Source organism: Eucyclogobius newberryi, unplaced genomic scaffold, assembly GCF_026437365.1.
Source record: "Eucyclogobius newberryi isolate DKJ021-1_F unplaced genomic scaffold, fEucNew1.0.hap1 SCAF_1, whole genome shotgun sequence".
In the NCBI taxonomy this organism is placed as follows: Eukaryota; Metazoa; Chordata; class Actinopteri; order Gobiiformes; family Gobiidae; genus Eucyclogobius; species Eucyclogobius newberryi.
This window is the reverse complement of record NW_027315723.1, coordinates 45,435,494-45,461,480: the sequence shown is the minus strand read 5'-3', so window position 1 is coordinate 45,461,480 and position 25,987 is coordinate 45,435,494. Positions and strand designations below refer to the sequence as shown.

General features: G+C 42.0%; 1 protein-coding gene across 20 annotated transcripts in view; it reads left to right on the top strand.

The window, feature by feature from the left end:
* Window positions 1-1,059: 1,059 nt before the first annotated feature.
* The window catches only part of unc80 (unc-80 homolog (C. elegans)), a 126,438-nt gene continuing 101,510 nt past the window's right edge, over window positions 1,060-25,987 (top strand). For 12 of the 20 annotated variants that reach the window (XM_072447099.1, XM_072447046.1, XM_072447057.1 and 9 more), the window contains exons 1-7: window positions 1,060-1,314; window positions 2,270-2,318; window positions 3,497-3,653; window positions 4,320-4,666; window positions 6,512-6,635; window positions 10,718-10,782; window positions 11,564-11,706. In XM_072447099.1, the coding sequence (XP_072303200.1) occupies window positions 1,223-1,314; window positions 2,270-2,318; window positions 3,497-3,653; window positions 4,320-4,666; window positions 6,512-6,635; window positions 10,718-10,782; window positions 11,564-11,706 (977 nt within the window). In that variant the 5' untranslated portion in view covers window positions 1,060-1,222. The remainder of the gene's footprint in view (window positions 1,315-2,269; window positions 2,319-3,496; window positions 3,654-4,319; window positions 4,667-6,511; window positions 6,636-10,717; window positions 10,783-11,563; window positions 11,707-25,987) is intronic. The other 8 variants (XM_072447094.1, XM_072447087.1, XM_072447074.1 and 5 more) reach the window with 1 other exon arrangement.

Below are 25,987 nucleotides of genomic sequence, written 5' to 3'. Positions count from 1 at the left end.
CCCGTAGACCTAACCAGAGACTTGTGGGGCTCCCAGAATGAGAGGAAGGAGAAGATACTGAAAGTTTCTTGGAGAAGATCATCCCAGGGCTCCTTGTAGGCTCTGGAGTTGATGTCCCCCCATCACAATAGAAAAAGCACATTGCCTGGGCAAACCAAGACCAGCAACTGATAAACCATGAGGCCTGATAATGAGGCTGTGTCTTGAAGGCTGCAAAGGTTAAAGCAGACCTCCTGTACAAAGGCAAGCACGCCTTTGCTCCAGATATTCCAATACGAGGTTCATCAACAACGAACAAAGTTCCACCACATCTGTGAGGAGCTCAGGAGGAGAACATTGAGATATGGGTTTTCTTTCTCGGTGACTCTCTGGTGATTTAAGAAGATAAAAAACATGTGTTCACACCAGGAGAGGCAGAGGTGCTTCTCAGGAAGATGCAAAACACAGAAAAATGAACAGCGATGAGAGCTGGAGCCACCTGGTCACATGGTAAAGAGACTGATGGTAGTGATGCGATGGTTTGGGGAGGTGGTGTATCCAGTTCTTTGTGAGGATTGGAGCCACAAGCTTTTGGGGGCCCTTCATTAGGAATGGACTTCCCTCCACTTTTCTTAATGGCATTGGAAGTTTTACAAGTGGCATCCTTTAAGGTTAACAGCATATTGAACCCAATTAATGAATCAACATGTTTTACCAAAATAAGAAAAGAAAGAATAGACATTATATATTTACAAGAGACACATTTGAATGACATTGAACCTCAACAAAAGTAATAAAGGGGCAAACACAAGGGGGAAGGCAAAATGTTGATTTCAAACCGAACAGCTTTAGAACACAGTTCGGGGGGGTCTGTCCGTCAGTCCGCGCGCGCCAACATCTGGTGCAGCTGCGCATTGCGTCTCGATAAACGCCGATCAAACACAGTCGCGTGTCCGGGCAGCAGAGGGAGGGAGGTGCGGAAATCAGAGCCACCGTCCCCCCTCCACGCACACGCACACGCACACGCGCATACACACACACACACACACACACACACGCACGCGGCACCCCCACCGCCACGGCGCTCGCTCCGCTCCTTCCACTGACACTTGCAGCCATTTTACGCGTCGGGAAAGCGGAGGATGCGGTGACGGAGCGGCGGGTCCTACACCTGGGCAGCGGCGGCGGCGGCGGCGGCGGCGGACGGAACGGCGGAAGGACGGAGACGCGCCGCGAGGTCAAAATGGTGAAGAGGAAAAGCTTGGACGAAAACGAGCCCGAATGCGGTAAAGGAGTCCCGTTCCCCATCCAGACGTTCTTGTGGAGGCAGACCAGGTTAGTGCGTGTGCGTGTGCGTGTGTGTGGATAACAGGTGTGCAGAGGGCACGGAGGTAGAAGCGGTGCGTGTGCGTGTGCGTGTGCGTGTGCGTGTGCGTGTGCGTGTGAGCAGGTGTTTGGTCTGACTGCGGCTGCTGATGGGAATAAATGAGGTGTTGACAGTTGACGTCGCCTCTGGATTGATGTGGCACGCACAATTCAAGTGACAACAAATGAAATGATCTTTGTCAGTGATATTTCGAGTCTGTAATGATTTATCGGAATTATCGTGACATGTCTACTATTAAAATAGTCATCATTTGATTGTATTGATCATTTGAACCTTGTAGACATTAATGCAAGAATACGTTTATTATAACGACTGTGGCAATAAAGTCTTCAGTTTCAGATATAAAAAAAAAACAAGAAAACAATAATGCACTTTATGTAATTATCTTGAAGCCTTCAGTCACCACATTTCAACCTTCATATGTATCTAAAAGTCTCATGGTACCATAGAAATAATTGTTTGACAAATCAACCAATCAAAATGATCATTGCTGACTGTACAACGTAATTATAACTGTTTTATCATAATCTGGACTGGACTTTACAGGCTCAAAAACATATGCAAACAGATGTGTTATCACAAAAACTGCAGCATTATTGAGTAATAATGTTAAAAACATTTTTTTTCATAAAACACTATTCTTAAATTCTATCTAGACGCCTTTGGTCAACATATTTAAACGTTTTTTGGTTGATAATGTATTTATGTCTCATAGTACAATAGACAATATCGTTTGACTTGTCGACTAACAAAATCATTTAGAGTTATAGTTATATTTGTGTATAGTATAGAAAATTTAAATGTTTATTTGTTTAAAGAAAGCTGCTTTTTGAGGTTTAACATTGTCAGAGGTCGTTCCACTTCCTTCGCCACTCATTTGCATATTATGTCCTGTTTCCATAGTGCGTTTCTGCGGCCAAAGTTGGGCAAACAGTATGAAGCTTCCTGTGTGGTAAGTCATTTTCATAATCTTTATAATAAACTGTCCCCAAGCACTCCCTCTTTGTAATCTGTTTACCTTAATGCACCCAAACTACTCTTCTTCATATTATCAATGCATCTATTTATTGATTGACCTCTATTTAACCAGGAAAGTTAGAATAAATGAGCGTATTATCTGCGTGCCAAACCCTTTACATGCTCATATCTATAATGGAGTGGGCCAAGAACTTTCTGAAGATTAAGAAAGTATTTGGGAAAACTACTACTCAAGTAACTGTCTGGACGTAACATCATCTTATAATTTAAAGTTGATGTGATAAAAACATATCTGAAGGAGCAGTCCAGTTTTTATTTAATATTGTAAAACTAATGCTTTTGTCAGTTGAAAGTGGAACCAAAACATTTACTCAAAAGTATAAAAATAAGTAGAAGTAATATGGTAGAGAAGAGAACTAGAAAAGAGAACTCACAGAAGTACAATTTCTTTAAAAACACTCTTTAAAGGGGAAATATTATATAAAATCAAATTGAGCTTTTAACCTTGTTACAGCAGTGTTTCAGTTTACTCAACGTTGTATTTTGATTGGTTCCTGCATGTTTGAGTAATCCTATATTGTCCTGCACCTGAAGCTTGATTGCTCAGACAATGCCTGTTTTCACCTACCCCCTATCCCTGCCCACATCCCTGTATTTGTAAATGTATATGCAATTATTAAAAAAATTAAGATTCTGAGTGATACATGTAGAGTTCTAAAATGTCGCTATAGTCACAAGTCAAAACAACAACTAGAATATAAAAGCAACTAAAATATACAGGAATACGCTGCTTGTTACATTGAAATATTACTTTGAGGCTTATCAGTTCTAATGTTTTCAAAAAATGAAAATGAAGTCAATGACCCTGTTTCTATTTCAAAGCCATTTTAGATTTAGGTGTACAATTAATGAAATTTAAAATAATGATTTACTTTCATTATAGTTCAATGTTATATATGATATAGTATATACTATATAATACCAATAAAAAAACATAAAATATCTCCATAAGAAGATGCTTCCTGGAATTTCCCAGCTGTCACAGCGTCTCCCCCTGGCCACGCTTGGGGCCATGTGGGACACACACACTCAAAGAAAGGCGCTTTAGTTCTTGTTGGCTGTGTGTCTGACATCTCTCTCCTTCCTCTCCAGTCCTTTGAGCGGGTGCTGGTGGAACATAAGCTCCACGGCCTGTCCCCGGCGCTGTCTGAGGCCATCCAGAGCATCTCGCGCTGGGAGCTAGTGCAGGCGGCACTGCCACATGTGCTCCACTGCACCTCCATCCTGCTCTCCAACAGGAACAAGCTAGGTAAGATGTGTCTTGACACAGTCCCGGCGCTCAGGGACAACTTTGGGGTCATTCCATGGGTTTCTGGAATCCCTTTTTAACAACGTCCTTAAAGTACCTCCCAAAAAAGGCGTGTATTGTATCTGGCCAATGTTTTTGCTAGTCTTTACTCATTTTACTTGAGATTTAAATTGCGTTTGAGCAAAGATTCATAATTTAGTAGTCAATTTAATAATTATAACATATTTTATATTATTCTTGTCCAAATTAGTGTTTATGCACAAAAAATATGGTCTTTAAAGGTGCACTACATATGTAACCTTTCTGGGGGTGTGGCCACCACCCTGGAGATGGTGTTACTTTCCCTTGGAATGTTCCACTTTATAGTATTAAATTGATCTTTCTTGCATTTATTCAATTGTTGCTCAAATTCTTGCTGTGCGTAGTATCATCTGATCTGTAACTGTTGGAATAACGTTCATGGGAGATTGACCAGTTTAATGCCACACTGTGGAACATTCCATGCAAACATCTGATTCTACAGAGACAAGCATGTGATTTTTTCACCCCTCCATTTGAATATTTTTGGCATAATACATTTATTTAAAGTCAACATTTCATCTGGTTGACTGAAATTAGGAGTAAAATCTTCTACAGTCTCATGCTAACACAAGTTTACTGTCCCAGGTCACCAGGACAAGCTGGGTGTGGCCGAGACCAAGCTGCTGCACACCTTACACTGGATGTTACTGGACGCGCCACAGGAGTGTGCACAGGAGCCCGGTCTGGGTCACGGTGGTGCCTTCCTCCAGCCTGTAGGGGGCGGCAGCAGCAGCGGGTTCCTCCAACCTATGGGGAACCAGGCTGTGCCCCCTGGGTCAGGGTCAGGGTCCCCTTTGGGGGGGTCGGGTGCTCAGCATGGCAGCTCACACCTGGAGGACGATGAGCAAACACGGACCAAGTTGTTTCAGAAGAGCATGGCCACTGTGGAGCTTTTTGTGTTCCTGTTCGCTCCTCTCATCCACCGCATCAAGGTATGGGACCTGAAAATCTATCACCTAGGAAAGAGAAAAAAGGGAAAATATGATTTACATTTAATATCAATTTATTACTATTGTAGAAACAGGTGTAGTTGTAGTCATCTGGACACTGTTTTGGAAAAACATCCAAATGTCATGTCAAAAATCAGCAAGTTTATCTTTCATGGGTGTAAGATTATTCCTGCACTTTCTGTGTCACCCTCTAGAGGCGCACCTGTTGCATGAGCTTACAATTGTTTGTGCACTTTAACGGTGCATATTTTTGGAACCTCAACATAAAGTGCTGTTTTTTTACTGTAAACTAGAGAAGACATGCTTTCCAACATAACCATCTCTAGCAAAAACAAAGGCTTTGTTGGATTTGGTAAAAGTCTGACATGTCACCAGCAACGCACAACACATAACAGTGCATAACAGTTCATATCTTTCAAAATGGTAAAGAGTCACTTGGTAGGGTCAACGGAACCAGCGGTATACTATGAAATAGCAATGTAATAACTGCAGTAATAATTAATAGACTAGTGCTTCAGAGATGAGGTAATGGCTTTTGTTTGGTACCATGCCATTTATTTGGTACCAAAAATAGACAAGACAAACAATATGTTTAAGTGGATGAATGCCCATTCAGTCATGTAGATGTTCTACAATGTTCTAAAAATCAAGTTAAAATATCCCAAAATAAATATATTTAAAATTTCAAAGCAACCAGAGGGATAATGAGAGTGAAAGTGAGTAGTTTTATCAATGGATCAGGTTCCTCGTAGGAATCACGAGTTGAGGTTCTCTTGAGTTGAGGTTCTCCTGAGTTGAGGTTCCCCTGAGTTGAGGTTCTCCTGAGTTGAGGTTCTCCTGAGTTGAGGTTCCCCTGAGTTGAGGTTCTCCTGAGTTGAGGTTCTCCTGAGTTGAGGTTCTCTTGAGTTGAGGAGGTTCTCCTGACTTGAGGTTCTCCTGAGTTGAGGTTCTCCTGAGTTGAGGTTCTCCTGAGTTGAGGTTCTCTTGAGTTGAGGAGGTTCTCCTGACTTGAGGTTCTCCTGAGTTGAGGTTCTCCTGAGTTGAGGTTCTCCTGAGTTGAGGTTCTCCTTAGTTCTTTGGGTTAGAAGCCTTTCTCAGCTCGCCAGAAAAAAAGCTGGTCATTCTGCATAGGTATTTGCATCTAACGCACTGCCATTGCCCAACGCATGCTTGGGCAATGGCAGTGCGATACCATATGTATTTATTTGTTGTAAAAGAAGAAAAAAAAGGTAGTAATAAAAAACACTGAATGCTTGAATATTGTGCAATATTTCTTTACCTGTTATGTTTGTATTTTATAGCTATGGTATTGTATTACTTACAATACAATTACATTACCTGTAACTTTTATAACAGTCATATGACCCAACTACAGTCACAATATTAACATTGTTTTCTTAAAAATTAAGTACATTATAATAGGTCGTAGGTCATAAACATACTCACCCACAAGTAACATCTTTGTATGTCTCATGCAATCAATTATAATTGAACAGATACATTAAATTCTGTCAACTAAATCTATACTAAAACTATTAAGTATGATTTGACTCCTCTCACAACATGAACCCAAACAGACTACTTTACAAATGACTCAGACACTCAAGCGCTCAAGTTTCAGACCTGAACACTGCTTTCTGGGGCATATTGATCTGTGTGTACAAGACTGTAGTCCGGTTACAAAACTCAAGGGACTACGTGCCAATCATAAACAGATACTTCATCACTGTTGCACTTTCTTTTTAAACATACTGTTGTTTTAGAGCATGCTGAATTCTGATACTTGATGAATAGTTAATGACATTTGTTTGTTTGTTTGTTTTACAGGAATCGGACCTGACCTTCAGATTGGCCAGTGGTTTGGTGATTTGGCAGCCCATGTGGGAGCACAGACAGCCGGACATACCCGCATTCACTACACTCATCAAACCGCTTCGAAATATAGTTACAGGTATTGAAAATGGAGTCTATGCAATCTTTTGGAACATCATCATCATAGAACCTTACCTTGCTCTTCTTTGAACGTTATAGACATAGATAGGTTATGCAGATGACATCATACCATTGTTGCAGTGAGTGGCAAAACTGTTTGAGTATCAATAGTGAGTAAATTAATGTTCTAAATGTGTGAAAGAGCTCCTACAGTCTAATAATAAATTGTTGTTAGGTGAGTTAAAGCATCCTTTATCTCCCCCTACCATTAGCAAACAAGCAAACAAGCCCTGACCTTTAAATGTTCAAAGGTCAGGGCAACAACGAAGAAACTACTTTCCGTTTCCAATTTGCCTTATAAAGTTAATTTGTCAAATCATCAAATCAAATCATCAAATCAATTTATTTTTGTAAGGCCCAAAATCACAACAACAGTTGCCTCTGAGGGCCACAGGGAGAAATGAATCAACAATGTCTGTGGTGGCGATGGAGTCAGACAATGTCTGTGGTGGCGAGGGACGATGTCCCAGGGTCCTCTGTCCTTAGACTCTCCTTCTCGGCCAGGAAAAACTACAAAAAAACCTCTTTGGGAAAAAAGCGTAGAAACCTGGAGGAGTTCCAGTGAAGGAGAGATCCGACTCTCACAGACGGACAGACGGACATGAGGAGACTGGAGCTGGACCCACTCTTCAGGCAGAAGAGGGACCGTCTGAGTCGAGCTGGACCCACTCTTCAGGCAGATGAGGGACCGTCTGAGTCGAGCTGGACCCACTCTTCAGGCAGAAGAGGGATCGTCTGAGTCGAGCTGGACCCACTCTTCAGGCAGAAGAGGGACCGTCTGAGTCGAGCTGGACCCACTCTTCAGGCAGATGAGGGACCGTCGGAGGCGAGCTGGAGCCACTCTTCAGGCAGATGAGGGACCGTCCACACAGGGCAGGGACCACTTCACCAGGGGAGGGGCATCTGGGTCCACAGGTCCTCAGGAGTGAGAGAAAGAAAAGAAGGCGGTGAACAGTTTGCAAGTGGAATCAAAAAATAAATATTGTTTGATAGCATAAGTAGTCAGAAGAAGAAGAGGATAGTGCTCAAGCTGTCATACTTCCCCCAGCACAGTTACTCCTAGGGCAGCGTAGCTGAAGCTGTGGGTTTATCTTTCTGTTCCTAACTACTCTGACCATAAGCGATTTCGAAGAGGAACGTTTTAAGCCTGGACTTAAATGAAGAGACTGTGTCAGCATATTTAACATGGGTCGGGAGCTGATTCCATAACACAGGAGCTTGGTAGCTAAACGCTCTACCTCCTACAGTACTTTTAGAGACTCTTGGCACCACCAGAAGGCCGGCATTCTGAGAGCGAAGAGCTCTGTTTGGATGATATGGTTCTATAGCATCTTTGAGGTAGGATGGGGCCATGTCATTTATGGCTTTGTAGGTCAAGAGTAGAATTTTGAATTTGATTCTGGACTCGACGGGGAGCCAGTGAAGAGACTTCAGCACTGGCGTAATGTGCTCTCTTCTTTTTGTTCCTGTTAGTAATCTTGCTGCTGCATTTTGAACCAGTTGAAAGCTTTTTATGGAGCTTTTAGGACACGCTGCAAGCAGGGAGTTACAGTAGTCTAATCTAGTCGTTACAAATGCATGGATAAGTTTTTCGGCATCACTTTTAGGCAGGATTCTTCTGATTTTGGCTATGTTGCGCAAATGGAAATAGGCTGTTTTACAAGCTTGATTTATATGAGCTTTAAATGAGAGCTCCTGGTCAAATAAGACTCCAAGGTTTCTTACAGTAGAACTGGAGGCTACACTGACATTGTCCAGTGTGACTATCTGCTCAGATAGAGAGTCTCGTAGATGCTTAGGGCCAAGCACAATGACCTCGGTTTTTTCAGGGTTAAGAAGCAGGTAGTTTAGTGTCATCCAGGTTTTTATCTCCTTCACACAAGTACTAAGTCTGTCTACTTGATCGCTCTGATCAGGTTTCATTGATAAATACAGCTGAGTGTCGTCTGCATAGCAGTGGAAGTTAATGCCATGCTTTCTGATAATGTTGCCTAATGGCAGCATATAAAGAGTAAACAGAATTGGACCGAGTACCGAACCCTGTGGCACACCGTAAATTACTTTAGAGCTTGGTGAGGAGCTCTGGTTTACATTAACAAATTGGAACCTATCAGATAGATAGGATTTAAACCAGCTGAGGGCTGTTCCTCCAACACCTACATCACATTCTAACCTCTGCAGTAGAATGTTGTGGTCGATGGTGTCAAACGCTGCGCTGAGGTCCAACAGAACCAGGATTGAGACCAGTCCATCGTCAGCGGCTAATAACAAATCATTTGTGACTTTAACTAGTGCAGTTTCAGTGCTGTGGTGGGCTCTGAACCCTGACTGGAAAACTTCAAATAAGTTATTGTCCTGCAGGTGGCGACAAAGCTGTTTTACTACAACTTTTTCAAGGATTTTAGAGACGAAGGGAAGATTTGAAATAGGTCTGTAGTTTACCAATAGGTCGGGATCTAGATTAGGCTTTTTCAGAAGAGGTTTAATGACTGCATGTTTGAAGGACTGTGGAACATAGCTACTTTCGAGTGAAGTATTTATTATATTAAGAATAGAGTCTATAATTAGGGGAAGAATATCTTTGAGGAGTCTGCTTGGAATGGGGTCTAGGACACAAGTTGAGCTTTTAGAGGACATAATGGCTGAAGTTATCTCTGCTTGATCAACAGCTGTGAACCTTTCTAGGTTTACAGGTGGATTTATATGGGACGTTAGATTTACAGCTTGGGCTAGTTCAGGGCTAATAGCGGGGGTAATTTCATCTAATTTATCTCTGATTGTTTTTATTTTATTATTAAAAAATAGGAGGAAATCATCAGAGCTAAGTGTAGCTGGGATTGAGGGCTCTACTGCACTGTGACAGTTTGTTAGCCTAGCTACAGTGCTGAAAAGGAATTTAGTGTTACTTTTGTTGACTTCTATTAGATTTGAATAATATCTGGTTTGGGCCTTACGCAGAGCCTGCTTATAGGACAGCAGGCAACTTTTCCATGCTTTTAGAGATTCTTCGGTGTGAGAGCGACGAAATAATCCCTCTAACTTTCTAACTCTTTGTTTATGTGAACGCAGTTCTTGGTTGTACCATGGGGAGGCGCGCTTTGGCCTAATGACCTTCTGTTTTAACGGCGCGACAACGTCAAGAGCAGACTTCAGAGAATTCATGGTCAAGTCGACACATTGATCACTTAAACTGGGACTAAAGCTGTTCTCAGCAGGATCACATGACATGTCACTGAATATTGGCTCTATTATTTCTTTGAATTTTGAGATAGATTTTTCAGATATTGTCCTTTTCATTATAACTTTATTCTGTGGGGCTGGATGATCTTTAAGAATAAACTGAAAGGTAATTAGGAAATGATCTGACAATATAGGGTTTTGAGGGAGGACACTGAGGTCACTAATCTCTGTTCCATACGTTAGGACAAGATCCAGAGTGTTCTTGTGAGTGTGAGTCGGTTTATTTACATTCTGAGTGAAACCAATGCTGTCTAACAAGGCGCTGAAGGCATTACTGAGAGAGTCATCACTCATGTTCACGTGGATATTAAAGTCTCCAACTATAACTATTTTATCCCAGGCTAACACTAAGTTTGATATAAAGTCAGAAAACTCTGTTAAAAACTCTGAGTAGGGACCAGGAGGTCGGTAGATAACTATGAACAAAACTCCTTTTTGGTTTTTCATATTTGGACATGTGATTGACAGCATAAGGCTTTCAAATGAGTGAAATGCATTGTTAGTTTTAGGGCTCATGAGTAGGCTTGAGTGGGAGATCACTGCCACACCACCACCTCGGCCTGTGCTCCTGGCAGTTTGTGAAAAACAAAAGCTGAATGGATGAAAATTAGGCAGAAAAAAGCAAAGAAACACATTTTGTCAGTAATGCTGCCCATAACTCCGCGACTCACGGCCACTCAGAAGAATTTTGAGGGGCAGTTTGCGAATCATCATTTTGTCAGTGGATAACCTCTATAACCTCGCCCTAACGCCTACATAATAAATGGAAACATGTCATAATCTGTTCTGTTTCTATTGCAGCCAAGAGGAACTCCCCGGCCAACAACCAGTGCAGCCCTTACGGATCTGCAAACCCCGGTCCCCTGGTAGGCGCATCCTTTAAGCCCTCTCTTCTTCTCGTCTGCGACTTCTCCCTTGATGGTTAAACGCGCCCAGGCAGGACTGTGTCAGATGTGTCTCCGCCTCCCCCTTGATGATATCCCCCCGAGCTCCTGGCTGGTTATGTTCATTAGCGCTAACCATCCGGGAGCATTAGCGTGGTTAGCTAGGGTCACGAAAGAAGCGCTCCCTCTCGCCTCTCAGTCTTTAATTATCAGGATGTTCAGTAAGTGTGTAGGGCAGCAAGGAGTTTTAATGGTCAAATTGAGCAAAACGCAATGATTTAAGTCACGTAATGACTTCCACAAAAGACAAAGCAAATATATTCATTAGGTCATATTCTGTATAACATGTGCTAACACTGTAGTTGCATTTTGCTGTAAATGCATGAGTTTCTTTGATAACATTAAACATTGAAATACTGACTAAACGCATGCTACGAAAAGTCCTGTTTCCACCAACCCCCTATCCCCCACATCCCTGTATTTAGTCACTTATTAGTTCCACAGTTTTATTCAGACCTGTTTCAACAGTATTACTAAAGCCGTTTAAAATCAATATTGTGGTTTGAAATTAACAAAATGTTAAATTATGATCTACTTATGTTATACTTCAATAGTTAGTACCTGACAAAAAGCATAAAATATGTCCCCTTTAAAAACAAATTAGAATTCAACATTTGTTTTGTTGTTTCCTCATTTGTTCAGCCCCAGTTCTGCTGCGTTCTTCGTTGCTTATATCTTTTCCATTGATCGCTCTCCTGCTCAGGGCTTTCAGGTGGTTTGTGAGGCCGTCCAATCTGACTCGTCCTCTCCTGCCTCCGGAGAGCAGAGCTGTCGCCGCGGTAACTCTGTTGAAAAGGGTGGCCCCTCCCAGCCACCCCCACCCATCAAGGGACCCTCCAAGAAGAAGTGAGTATCATTAAGTGATTCCTTTCATCAAGATAATTTATTGTTGACTTTTAGCCAGACGCATTGATTTTGATAATTCTGAAGATTTGTGTCATTGAGGCTTTTGTTGAAGATGCTTGGATAAAATAGATTAATGCAGAGGAAGGAAATGGCAGCAGTGCATTCTGGACACTAAGGTTGCTTTCATACTTTCCTAACTGGGTCCTGGTTTTATGTGGTGTAGGTTTAGACTGGTTTATGGTGCCTTCTAGGCAACTGGAAAGTGGGATTTTTCCCACATCCGAATGCCCTGGAACACCACTCAGACTGATAATTGCTTCTCGTGAATTGGGAGATGGTCGAGGGAGTCGCACTTCTCATACGAGATAAACTGTGATGTATTCCAACCAAGATAATGACTACTTAAAGTGGATCTGGTATTTAACCACCACATAAATGATGCAAACATTTATTAAAGGTTATATTCTGCAATATTCTGTTATTTAACATGTTTGAGACATTAATTTAACCTTTTTTTGCCTACAAATAGCCATGTTGTTAAAGGTGGTATGGACGATTTTTTTCAGCAAATTTGTTATCATATTTCCTCGTGGCGTGGATAAATCATTTGTCCTGCCACGTATCAATCAGAAAACGCACCTACCGCTCACCTGCAGCCGCGTCAGGTTCGTCCCCACGTTTCCGCGTGCCTAAGCGCATGGATCTATCATAATATAGTTCCCTCAGTGTATGGGGCAAAATGAAGACGGAGAAAGACAGTTCGAGCTGACGCAGAAGTGGACAGAAATCTACGGGAGACGAGAGATGCGATGCGCTCCGTTGCGCTAATAAACAAACGCACGTGTGTGTATAATCAGTCCACACGGGGGAGTGCGCATGCGCACTTCCACCTGCGTTCTCAAATCGCCGAAAAATCGTCCATACCGCCTTTAACATACAAGTGAATTCATGGGATGATTTTCCTCTGGTTCCCCCCAACCTAAACATGCACATTAGGCTGAACCTCCAGCTTTGTACTTGTGCTCCTGACCAAGAGTCTGTCTCAAGATCAGGAGTTGGTTTGCCTAAAGCTTCCACTAGGCACTGGTTGATACAGTAATAAAGTTACAAATGTTGTGCACCAGTACGCTCACTCTGTAAGTTGTGAAATGTGCTTATTAACTCATCTTGGTAAATAATTGCATTAGTTAAGTGAACAATACATGAACCACTGCAAGGAGTTTAAAAGCAGCTATGAACATGCATTTAATAATCCCAGAAGAAGCGCAGTGTAGTTCTTAAGGATGTCAAGATCATTTGGTTATTTAATAATTGAGATAATTCATATCACAATGCAATCCTAAAAAAAATACAAAAAAATTCATAATAATCATAATAATAATAATAATTTGTATAAACAAAATTGTTTTTGTTCAATTTATTCACCTCTAAATTAACCTTTTTTTCTGCCTTTTTATCTAAACTTGTATTATTATTATTTATTTGCTCATCCTGAATAAGAGAAAATCTTGTATTTTGTTATTTCATTTTTGTGTCAATCATAAATAATTGTCATATATCGTAATATTTCTTCTCACAATGATCAGAACGCTCAATTTTGATATCAGAACATACGCTTCTTTAACATGCTGCTGCATGTATTTTGTCAAACGGAATTTGTGATTCAATAATTAATCAGTCAACCCAGTCACCCTTCTCAATACGCCAACACCTCATCACGGTGCCACTTTTGCTCTGGGCTGTAGGCGCAACCAAACCAGTCCACACCACGCCAGGCTCCGTCCGTGCCAGCCTTAGACATGTAGCACATTACTTCTGCATAATTAGCCTGCTTATGTGGGCAAATGTCAGGCGGCACAGTGGAAGCCCGGGCACGACGTGCTTCAACAGGCGCTGGTGTGAACGGGAGCGACAGTAACGCTGAGAGCAACACATTACACAGGGGAGTACGGAGCTATTTGTGTACTCAAGCTAACGCGCTAACGGGCTAAACTGCATGGATTTGACACACGGCGCTTGGAGGCTAAGTATTTGTACTGCGGTATTATGTGGTCGAGTTGCATTGAAGGGCAGAGGAGAAGTCCCTGTGTGGATGGAACGGGATGATACTCTAGTGTGAATTAGGGCTGGGAATCCCAGGGTCCCTCACGATTCGATGCAATACATGATACACGGCTCACGATACGATAATATCACGATTTTGTGATATATGCGATAATCGATATATATATATATATATATATATATATATATATTGCTCATGATATTCTACGATATCCATCAGTATTTTTTAAAGAACCCAATACATTTGTCTTTGTTAAACCACAACCTGCACAAACTCAAAATTAAATGCATCCTTTTTATTAATCAATACAGTCAAAATGTCAAAAGGTCAAAACAACTTTCCTTTCTTTAAACAAGCAACAAAATTGTAGTACAATCACAAAATAATTACAGAAATTATACTAAAAATGACTGTATCACCAAATTTAGTATCACGATATATTTATATTTCAATATTTTGGCACACCCGTAGTGTGAATAGCTATTTAAATGAATAAAATGGCAACATGGAAATAGATTATTGGACCATTTTGCAGTCCTTCAGAAATGTGCTAAAACATGCCTGTAAATGTATTGTTTTATGTCAAGTATCAAGTGAATGTAAAATTAACTAAAGTTTTATATATTGCCCTATACCCAGGCCTGTCGAGCTAAAACATGTTAAGTGCAAGAATCGTGATAAAGGATAATATTGAAAAATGTTTGCCACTGATAAAGTGTTTAGTTAGTATCTATAATGAGTCATAGAAATTGATTATTTGACCATTGCAAATCCTATTTTAGTACAGTTCCCCACTAGTACAAATAAAAGGGTTTCATTCATTATATGACTTAGGCAAGGCAAGGCAAGGCAAGTTTATTTGTAGAGCACATTTCATACACAAGGCAATTCAAAGTGCTTCACACAGCAGGAAAAATGCATTCAAATCACAAAGAAATTACAGAAACAGAAATACAATAAAATTAACTAAATTAAAAATTATCAATCCAACTGATTGTCTAAACTAATAAAATCACAAACAAAAGAGAAGAGTGCAAAGAAAAAATCCTTTCAGTCATATGCGCAGCTAAACAAAACTGTTTTTAGCTTAGATTTGAACTTATTTCCTATAAGTGATCTGTTCTTCTCTATCTACCTCTGTATCTACCTGCGTTGCACCAATGAAATTTCCCCATGTGGGACAATAAAGGAATATCTTATTGTCAGAGTAGAGGCCTGTCTCACATCTTCAGGAAGACTGTTCCAAATTTTAGCTGCATAAAACTGAAACGCAGATTCCCCATGTTTTGTCCTGACTCTGGGCACCAGCAGGAGGCCGGTCCCTGAGGTCCTCAGAGTCCGAGATGGTTCATATGGCTCTAACATATCCGAGATGTACTTTGGTGCTAGGCCATGGAGAGACTTGTACACAAGCAGAGCTGCTTTAAAGTCTATTCTCTGAGCCACAGGGGCCAGTGCAGAGACCTGAAAACAGGACTAATGTGATGGTACTTCCTGGTTCTAGTCAGGACCCGAGCAGCAGCGTTCTGGATGAACTGCAGCTGTTTTACAGCTCGTTTGGAGAGGCCAGTGAACAGGCCGTTACAGGAGTCTAATCTACTGGAGACAAACGCATGGATAAGTCTCTCTAAATCTGGTTTTGACACTATATTTTTGATTTTGGCAATGTTTTTTAGATGGTAAAAAGCTGCTGATGTTATTGATTTGATGTGGCTATTAAAGTTCAAGTCTGAGTCCATTATTACCCCCAGATTTCTAATTTGGTTTGTAGGTTTTAGAGCGAGACTCTGGAGGTGACCGCTAACACTTTCTCTTTGTTTCTGTGGGCCAAAAACGATTATTTCAGTCTTGTCTGAGTTCAGCTGGAGAAAGTTGTTTTGCATCCACAAACTGATCTGTTGGATGCAGTGACAGAGTGAATCTACTGGTCCATAGTCACCTGCCGACAGTGAAACATAGATCTGAGTGTCGTCTGCATAATTGTGATAGGACACATTTTCACTGCGTATCAACTGACCTAACGGCAGCATGTAGAGGTTGAACAGAAGGGGACCCAGGACTGACCCTTGGGGCACTCCACAGGTCAGGGTCATGTGGTCTGAGACACAGCTACCAATTTCAACAAAGTACTTCCTGTCTTCCAGATAGGACCTTAACCAGTTTAGGGCAGTGCCAGTGATGCCCACCCAGTCCTCTAGTCTCTGTAAGAGGATCCCATGATCGACAGTGTCAAAAGCAGCACTCAGATCTAACAGAATTAAGACTGAGGCTTTGCCCGTGTCAGTGTTCAGGCGGATGTCATTTGTCACCTTGACAAGAGCAGTCTCAGTGCTGTGATGAGGTCTAAAACCTGACTGAAAAACATCAAATGAGTTGTTTATTAAAAGAAAATCTGTGAGCTGTTGGTAAACAACCTTTTCAAGGACTTTGCCCCAAAATGGCAGATTAGAGATGGGCCGGCAATTACTCAGTACTGCGGCATCAAGACTGCTCTTCTTGAGGAGAGGCTTTATGACCGCAGTTTTCAAAGACATTGGGAATGTTCCAGATTGAAGCGACATGTTAACTATGTGAGTGAATGGTGCTAACAAATTGTTCAGCACAGACTTTAGAAATCTGGTGGGTAACACATCGAGGCAGCATGTAGATGAACTCAGACTTGTGATGATCTCATGGACAGTTTTGTCAGTTACTGGTGCAAAGTGAGTTAGCTCTTAGTGTCTTGGTGGTTTTAGGGTAATTTTTTGCATTGTGGGATTTATAGCATTTTTAATGCCCTGAACTTTGTCATTAAAGAATAATGCAAACTCATTACACTTGGATGTGGAAATGAGTTCTAATGGCAGCTGAGCTGGAGGGTTTGTTAATCTGTTTACTGTGGCAAACAGGACACGTGAGTTGTTACTGCAGCTTCCAATAATTTCAGAAAAATATCTTTCCCTAGTTCTACAGAAGATTAGGTTGTACATGTTCAGCTTCTCTTTGTAAATCTCTTTTTGAACCTTTGACTTGCGCCATTTCCGTTCGGCCCTGCGGCACTCCCTTTTCTGTGCCCTGACCGAATCATCATTTCTCCACGGCGCCTTCTGCTTATTTTTAACCATTTTAGCCTTTATAGCGATGGTGTCCAGAACATTCAAAACACTAGATGTAACAGAGTTCAACAAATCATTTACATTAGAACATGAGACATTTTCAAAGTTTATCATTTCCATAAACAGTGCACCTGTGCCATCACTTATGTGTCTCCTCTGAACAACTGCAGGACCAACCGGTGGTTTGGGAGAAACAGACAGGTCAAAGAAGACACAGAAATGATCAGACAGAGCAACATCGATCACATTAACATTTGAAATATTTACCCCCTTTGTAATTATGAGATCTAGAGTGTGCCCTCTGCTGTGGGTGGGGCCACTCACATACTGAGTAAGACTGAAGGTTTCAAGGACAGCATCAAGCTCTTTAGCGTTTCTGTCACAAATATTATCAACATGCACATTGAAATCACCTGTAATGACCAAACCATCAAAGTCTGTGCACACGACTGAAAGCATCTCAGTAAAATCATCAATAAAACTTTGGCAGTGCTGGGGAGGCTTGTATAAAACAATGAAGAGAATGGATGGAGACCGTTTTAGCTCCATTTTAAAGGATACATACTCAAATGATGAAAACACCCCAAAAGACAACCAGCGGGTAATTATTTCATCTCTAAAGACAGCACAGACTCCACCCCCTTTTTTGTTTTCTCGTGTTTCAGATTCAAACTTAAAGTTGGGTGGAGCAGATTCTATCAGAACTACATTTCCTGTGTTTTTGTCAAGCCATGAGTTTCAGTTAAAAACATAAAATCAAGATTATAAGAAGAAATAAAATTATTAATTAAGAGTGATTTGTTACATAAGGATCTGACATTTAGCATAGCAAGTTTCAGACTTGTTTCAGTGGGACTGGGCTTTATCTTTTCACAGGGAATATGAATCACATTTCTCAGATTGGGCCTGACTCGCATTTTGTTTTTCCATCTGTGTGATGATGTGACTACAGAAATAGCACTAGGTGTAATAGACTTACATTATTTAATTTGTTTAATGGCACTTCTAACAAATGAAAATAAATGGTAACACTTTATAATGTTTACATTATAATAACCTGAATAAAGTATGAACAAAGAAGTCATAATTAATGGTTTATAAATTATTCAGGCTTAGTAATTGCTTCTTTAAAACCAAAACCCCTTAATTAAGTAGTTACTAAGGTTGATTCATTTTTCATCATGAATCAAGCCTTTCTTCATGCTGTATTATAGCTAATTAAAGGCTAGTTATTATAAAGTGGTACCAAATAAATGAATTGACTTGTATCAGTGTACAACATACTAAAACTTCTAATTCAATTTCAATATTAAAGGCGCAATGGACGATTTTTCGGCGATTTGAGAATCGCGGAATTGCGCATGTGCACTCCCCCGTGCGGACTAATACAACACACAAGTGAGTTTGTTTATTAGCGCGATGGATCGCATCGCATCTCTCGCCTCCAGTAGATTTCCGCCTACTTCTGAGCCAGCTCGAACTGTCTTTCTCCGTCTTCATTTTGCCCCGTACACTGAGGGAACTATATTATGATAGATCAATGCGCTTAGACACGCAGAAACGTGGGGACGAGCCACACGCGGCTGCAGGTGAGCGGTAGGTGCGTTTTATGATTGATACTGTTACGGCAGTTTCCTGTAAACAATGATCAAGTAAAGAGTAACCAGGCAATAACTTGAAGCAGAAACAGTCTCTCGGTCTCTCTCAAAAGGTGGAAGTTTATTCACGTGCACAGTGGATAAACACCCTCTCTCTCCCTAAGACAAGTTCGTTCTGTCCCTACCTAACTTTACAATTTACAAAGTACACCTTTTATAGGTGGTAACAAACATAACATAATCACAACCCAAATCAGCTCAAAAAGAGATAGACCAGACTATCACGTCTGTGACTGTTCCAGCCATCTCTTCAGAGGTTTAATCAAAGACCATTTCCACTCTGAATCCGGTCCTGACGCATTAATTGATGATTAAGAGGCGCCGGACAGTAGATAATTCATAATAATAATAATAAAATAGATAAAATTACTCATAAAAAATATTAATAAAGTTAACCCCAGCTCCCCCGTCCCGAGACCCCCTCCACCGGCCAGGAAAAAACTACCAAACCTCTTTGGGATAAAAGTAGAAAACCTGAGTAGGAGAAAACTACAAAACCACTTTGGGATAAAAGTAGAAACCTGGAGGAATTCCCCTGTGAATGGGGCTCAGGACGGACAGTCTGATGCTGACTTCTGGAAGGAAAAAAAAAAAAAAAAAAAAAAAAAAAATGCTCGATTAATTTCATCAAAATAAAGATTTCAGTCTATCTCTTGTCTTAATTTAAGTCATTACAATTTCCCTTTGACTCAGTGATTTTAAAAACAGTTTAAAAGAAATTAATAAAACTGTTAAAGTTTTATTTGCCTCCGCTCTTGTTTATACCGTTACTGGCTTAAGGTCTCATTCCCTTGATGATTGAATCATCATCTGAATCGCTAATGTAGCCTGTGTCTTGCTTAGACGCGTCTCTATCTGGCCCTGGAACCTGAACAGACACATATTGAGCAGAAACCATTTTACCAATCGCTTTGAACAAACATGGGAGAACACAAGAAAACAGAATCAAGATTACCCCTACAATAATGCCAAAATTTATGAGCACGTCACGCCAGGAAGTAAGAGCCCATCCTAACACAGAAAAAGGGTGAGTGGCAGTGACAGTTTCAGATTCCATGAGATTACGGAGTTTGGTCAAGTTTGCGAGTCCCTGTTGGATCGCACCCCCATCCTCATCATTAGCAGATATGTAGGTACAGCAGCTCCCTTTTAGTAAAGTGCACCCGCGTCTAGTTTTACATTTTTAGGAGGTCTGATGTGAATCTGAGGTCGGAACTTAATCTTGCGTGGGAGAAGAGGAATCACCGCTCTCCACGCAGACCAAACTATCCTACTCAGAAGTTTAACATTATCTCTAGAAATTAGAGTGTCAGGTAACATGTTGGATAAATTAGGCACAGGGAGAGGGAGCACGTGTGGAGAGTTGGTTGCCATGGGCATGTGTGTACATACATAACAATCTCTCCGCTTGTGACTGTCGGCTACATATTTAGCATATCGATACCAATAGTTTAGTGTATAGACGGTGGAATGGTTATAAGTGTCTGTGAGAGACTCGATCTTGGATGTGTCGTCATAGTGCAGTGTACGAGTGTTACGGTCTACCCTGTTTTCTCTGTGGTGCCACATCCAGCTAGGCAGAGTGATAAACCATATTATTCCCAACGCCAGAACTATTGACAGACCCAGTGCATAAATCATTATTCTATAGTTCAGCAACCTGATGTTGAGCTCGACCTTTCTGTCGGTCAGATACCATTTAGAGCTCTGACGCTCCGGGGGACTCCTCCCCCCAGGAGGAGCCGGGTGAGCCTCAGGAATCATGAAGACGATGAAGACAGTATTTGTGTAGATATTACCAGACGATGCAGAAGAACGTGGAGCTTTAAACCGCGCCGGGTCTTGGCAACTTGCCCCGTGCTCGGAGCACTCGATCAGTGGGCTCTGGTGCCTTTCGAGGTTTACGACCTGCTCGGACCCCGACTTTCTCGAACTTGAGATCGTTGCAAAAAGGTCCCACGACGTCCTCAGTGGTTGCCCCTTGTGTCCGACCCACGAGTGGACCGACACCCGCGTTGTCGTTGATCTCCGCAGGTGTGCTGAAGATGGCTCGGCAGTGAGATGCGTGAACCCAGGTGCCCCGTTCTGCGACTTTCACTGCGGTGTGAGTGATGAGGAGGACCTGGACCGGGCCAATCCACCTTTTGGAACACCACCTTTTCCTCCTCGGCTCTCGGATCAAGATCCAGTCACCTGGTTTGAAGTTGTGGAGGACAGCTTCTGCTGCCTTTGGGAGAGCGGCTTTCACCTGTGCAGAAATTGAGGACAACCGGTCTTCCAATTCTATACAGTAAGCTAGCATTGAGTCGTCGCGTCCATGTGAGATCAGCGCCATCTGCCTGAAAAAATGTTTAGGTAAACGGATTTTTTGTTAGGCCCAACCCAAATGCCATCACACTTCTCAGCCCCCGCCTTCTTCCACACAGAGATTTCCTCTGACGTGGAGAATTCCTGCATGGCTGATAAGGACTCTGGAAGAGAAGTGTTATTAGACACAAAACATTCATTTTGCTCTTGTCTGCAGAGATAAGATGCGGCCTTGGCTGCCTTGTCCGCTCTGCTGTTTCCCTGTGAAATTGGGTCAGTTCTGTTAGTATGAGCTTGACATTTGCATATAGCAATATCAGATGGGAGCAAGATCGCCGTCAGGAGTTCCCCAACTTGCGTGCAGTTCAGAATAGGCTTACCATCCGATTTCAAAACGTGCTCCTGTGTCGCCACAACCCCGCCCAGTCGTGGCATACACCAAACGCATAGCGAGAGTCTGTGAAAATTGTGACAGACTGACCCTTCGCCAATGTGCATGCGACTGTCAGAGCCACCAATTCTGCAGTCTGTGCAGAGAAATGAGAGGGCAGTGGGCCTGAGGCCGCCACATCCCACTCAGAGCATACTGCAAAGCCAACACGGTTCTGTCCCGTGTTGGTGTCTCGAGATGCTGATCCATCTACATAAAAAACCAAGTCAGAGTTAACAAGTGGCTCCTCTTTCAGATCCGGTCTCGGGGTGCACACCGGTTCGATTGTAGAAATGCAACAGTGAGCTTCGCCCTCTTCAGGGGTGGGCAAGAGGGTGGCAGGGTTAAGCTGTGTGCATCGTTTTACTGTGACGTTAGGTAATTCAAGCAAAACTGTGTTGTACCTGAGCCATCGAGAAGCAGAAAGATGCGAAGTTTTCTGTTCCAGCAGGATCAGAGAGACAGCATGTGGCACAAGCAGTGTTAGCTCAGCATAGCCCACCAGATCACGCGAGGCCAAGACTGCTTTTTCAGCAGCCGCCACCGCTCGTAGACATCGTGGCATGCCGGCTGCAACGGGGTCCAGCTTAGCAGAGAAAAAAGCCACAGGTCGCAGGGAGCCCCCGTGCGCCTGTAAGAGGACAGAAGTCATGCAGCCGTTGCGTTCGTCAACAGTCTGTGTGAAAGGTCTTGTTGGGTCAGGTAACCCCAGAGTTGGAGGCTTCTGTAAAGCCATTTTCAACTCACAGAAAGCTTTGTCTGCTTCCTCTGTCCATGTCAGTTTGTCATTAGTCCTAAGGCCTTTTCCATGGATTAGTGCACCTAAAGGAGACTCCATTACAGAATAATTTGGAATGAACTGTCGACAATATGAACACATTCCTAGAAATGACATCAATTGTTTCTTAGTTATTGGTTTCGGAATATTCTGAATGGCTGAAACGCGCTTCGTCGTAATGCTTTTGCCATTTTTAGATATCACATGACCCAGAAATATTACTTCCTCTTTAACATATTGCAATTTTGAGAGACTGGCCTTGTGGCCTTCTGCATGCAAATGTTTGAGTAAGGTCACCGTATCTTGTTTACATTGGTCCTCGGTTTGCGAGCACAACAATATGTCATCCACATATTGTAGCAGGCAGCTACCTGGTGCCAGTCGCAAGGGAGCCAATGAATCTCGCAGCGCTGCATTGTACCATGTTGGAGAATGCACGAACCCCTGACACAGCCTTGTCAGAGTCCAGAGTCGATTCTGAAACTCAAAAGCAAACCAAAACTGCGAATCCTGGTGAACGGGGACAGAGAAAAAAGCATTAGCTAGATCCACAACTGTGAAATATTTTGCCTCTGGAGGAATCTGAGATAAGATAGTGTATGGGTTTGGCACCACAGCAACGACAGGTTGAACAGCTTCGTTCACTGCTTTCAAATCGTTTGTAAACCTCCATTTCTCTGGTACCCCAGGTTCGCTTTGTTTTTTAACCGGAAATATGGGGCTCCGTACCCCCCCAGATTTACAAGGAACTATTACTCCCGCCTCCCTCAGGGCTTCAAACACCGGAGTAATACCTTCAACCGCCTCTGGGCGCAGAGGATATTGTGGTCTACAGGGGCGAGCGTCAGATTTCGGGGTGATCACCACGGGCTGACAACCTCGAATCAGGCCGACATCGGTTGGACTCTTAGCCCACAGGTCAACCCCCACCTCTCTTAGTTCCGGTATCGCCTCTGCCCCAGCCTGAGATAAAAAACAATCCGCTCCCGGAGCAGCGTATCTCTTATCAGTGGAAACACAGCGAAAGGAATGCAGAGACGACTGTAAACACACCCGCCATGCGCCCGAAGACCGTGAAAATGTCACATTAGAGTTTGGAACACTATCCCAGTCCGCCGCTATAAAACATTGATGGACAAAATCCTGTTCGTGACGCCAAATTGTTACGGCAGTTTCCTGTAAACAATGATCAAGTAAAGAGTAACCAGGCAATAACTTGAAGCAGAAACAGTCTCTCGGTCTCTCTCAAAAGGTGTAAGTTTATTCACGTGCACAGTGGATAAACACCCTCTCTCTCCCTAAGACAAGTTCGTTCTGTCCCTACCTAACTTTACAATTTACAAAGTACACCTTTTATAGGTGGTAACAAACATAACATAATCACAACCCAAATCAGCTCAAAAAGAGATAGACCAGACTATCACGTCTGTGACTGTTCCAGCCATCTCTTCAGAGGTTTAATCAAAGACCATTTCCACACTGAATCCGGTCCTGACGCATTAATTGATGATTAAGAGGCGCCGGACAGTAGATATTCAGTATAATCAGGACCTCATATTCTTATCCCATCTGCACACAGGAGAACAACAAAGATATTAATTCCGTGACATGTCATGGCCTAAAACAACATTAGAATGACATGACATGACCCATTTTCTGCCATTACAATACGTGGCAGGACTAATCGGCAGTCCACGCCACGAGGAAATAAGACTCAGATTTGGGCCAAGAAAATCGTCCATTCAACCTTTAAAGAATAGGCTTGATACTCGTTTTCAAAAATAATAGTGCATATAATGTCATATAAGCACATGTGGGCTGCGCATGACACTGAGTGCATGACACTTTAATTAAAACTTTCAATTTCAAACATTCAAGTGCTTTCTTTATGGTACTGCATGGTCTTGTACTAGTCGTAATAAAGCTTAAAAACTTTTAAGGAAAGGTCAAGTTTTGTACTGTTTGTATTTTTTTTTTAGTATGGATACTTAAAATGTAAACTTGAAATTACAGTCTACTTTGATACTAGTTTTATCGTTGATTAGTTTTGGATTTTCCATTCACAGGTTTCAGGCACAGGTTTCAGGCACAGGTTTCAGGCACCATTATTATAGCAATAGTACAATTCAAATAAAAAAATATGATATATTTTGCCCCACCACTTTACCTGCAGAGATATATCATTTTGGACTTGCAAAATCAAGATTTTGAATTCAAAACATTGCTCTGACATGGAGTGTTCCTCTTTTTTTGCAATCCAAAATACAATGAATGTAACGTCCTACTAACATCTCCCACATTAGTGTACAGTTTGTAAGATGCTCTGCTCTGTTATTGCGCCGAATCAGAGGAGCAGACCTGGACTTTAACTTTGTTTGTTTTTCTCCATACAATCTCCACCCTCACTAGTTTTGACAAGCCATCGTATCAGGTCAACACACGTGATCCATTTGACAGCTAGCAACTGTCAGGGAAACTCGCCCCAAACACCCCTCCCCCGGCCGGCTGCGTCCACAGAGCACCAGAGGCTTTGGAGCAGTCACATGTCAGAGTGTGTCTATTGTCTCAACACAGACAGATTACTGAAGTTTTATACATTGATGGTGCAAATTGTAATTACATTTCGACAGCATGTTTGTGTAGCAACAGCCGGGTGAGCGCGGAGGCTTGGAGAAGAAGAAAAGAATCATTTGACCTGGAGGTGGGAGAAAAATGAATGATACCTCCTATATTAAACATAATGTTTAATATATTTTTTGCAATATTTTGCAAAAAATGTTTTACAATTTATTTATTTTTCCAAAATTGTGTTGCCCAAACACATCTCACTTGATTTTATGATAGTTTTTATCAGTATCGCCCCCGCCTAATCTGACCACAATTGAATAACCTACATTTGCATTTTTTGTTTTGCGTGTTCAACCTTCTTCCACAATTACTCCGAGATCCTCAATTTTTCCTCGAGATTTGGTTATAATAACTAAAAGATAGCATTCATTTGAAAATGTAATGAAATAAAAAGGTTGTCACTCATTCAAAGCATGATGGGACGTATCAATAGAGCTCCTGCACCTAAATTTGTAGAAAACGTCTTTACGGAACAGAAGAATGACTGGAAACAAGCCTAACATTTTGCTCATGTCATGATGGCTAATTTACTTTTGTCTGATAATTATTGGTTTGTGATTTTATTCAACAGTCAATTATGCAAACAATGTTTTTGAAAAGCACTTTTTCATAGTTTGTGATGGTTGGAGACTAATGCTAACTTTCCCATTGAAACTGCACTGGTGCTAACTTATGGAACAATACTAACCTTTAGAACAGGGGTCCCCAACCTTTTTGCACCACGGACCGGAATAATGTAGGTTTTATTTTCACGGACCGGTGTGCCAGTTTATGTCACGGTCAGGTCAACTTGCTCGGAAGTGGGATTGGCTTAGGCTTCCATTCGATTCAGCTCAGAAAAGACGCGTTTGTACATTAATAAGTGTGCCATACCAAAAGATCCAAATTGGAGTAACATAACCTACAGTTCCATGTGTTCTCACTGTTCTTCTGACTGGTGGAAGCTCATCAGATAAATATGGCAAAAATAACTGCATAGAAATTACAACTCACCACACGCTGAATCAGTGGGGGCCCTGCGTGTGTTTCTGTGCAATGAGATGGTCCCATCTATGAGTGATGGGAGACAATGACACCCGCAGTGTGTTTAAGTCCAGTCTGCTCCGTAGTTTTGTCTTGTTGCCATCACGGCGCGGGAAGTAGCGCTCAAACTCTTGGAAAAGTAAAAACAGGTGATCGCGTAGCAGTTGCAGAATTCTGGCCTAGGAGACGTGTCCTCCAAGATCCCCGCTGGCTCCTCGTCTCGTATCCTCGTATAATGCATGTATCAGTTGTTCTCACGCAGGACAAGAGCAGAGATATAATATACTTGCCATTATA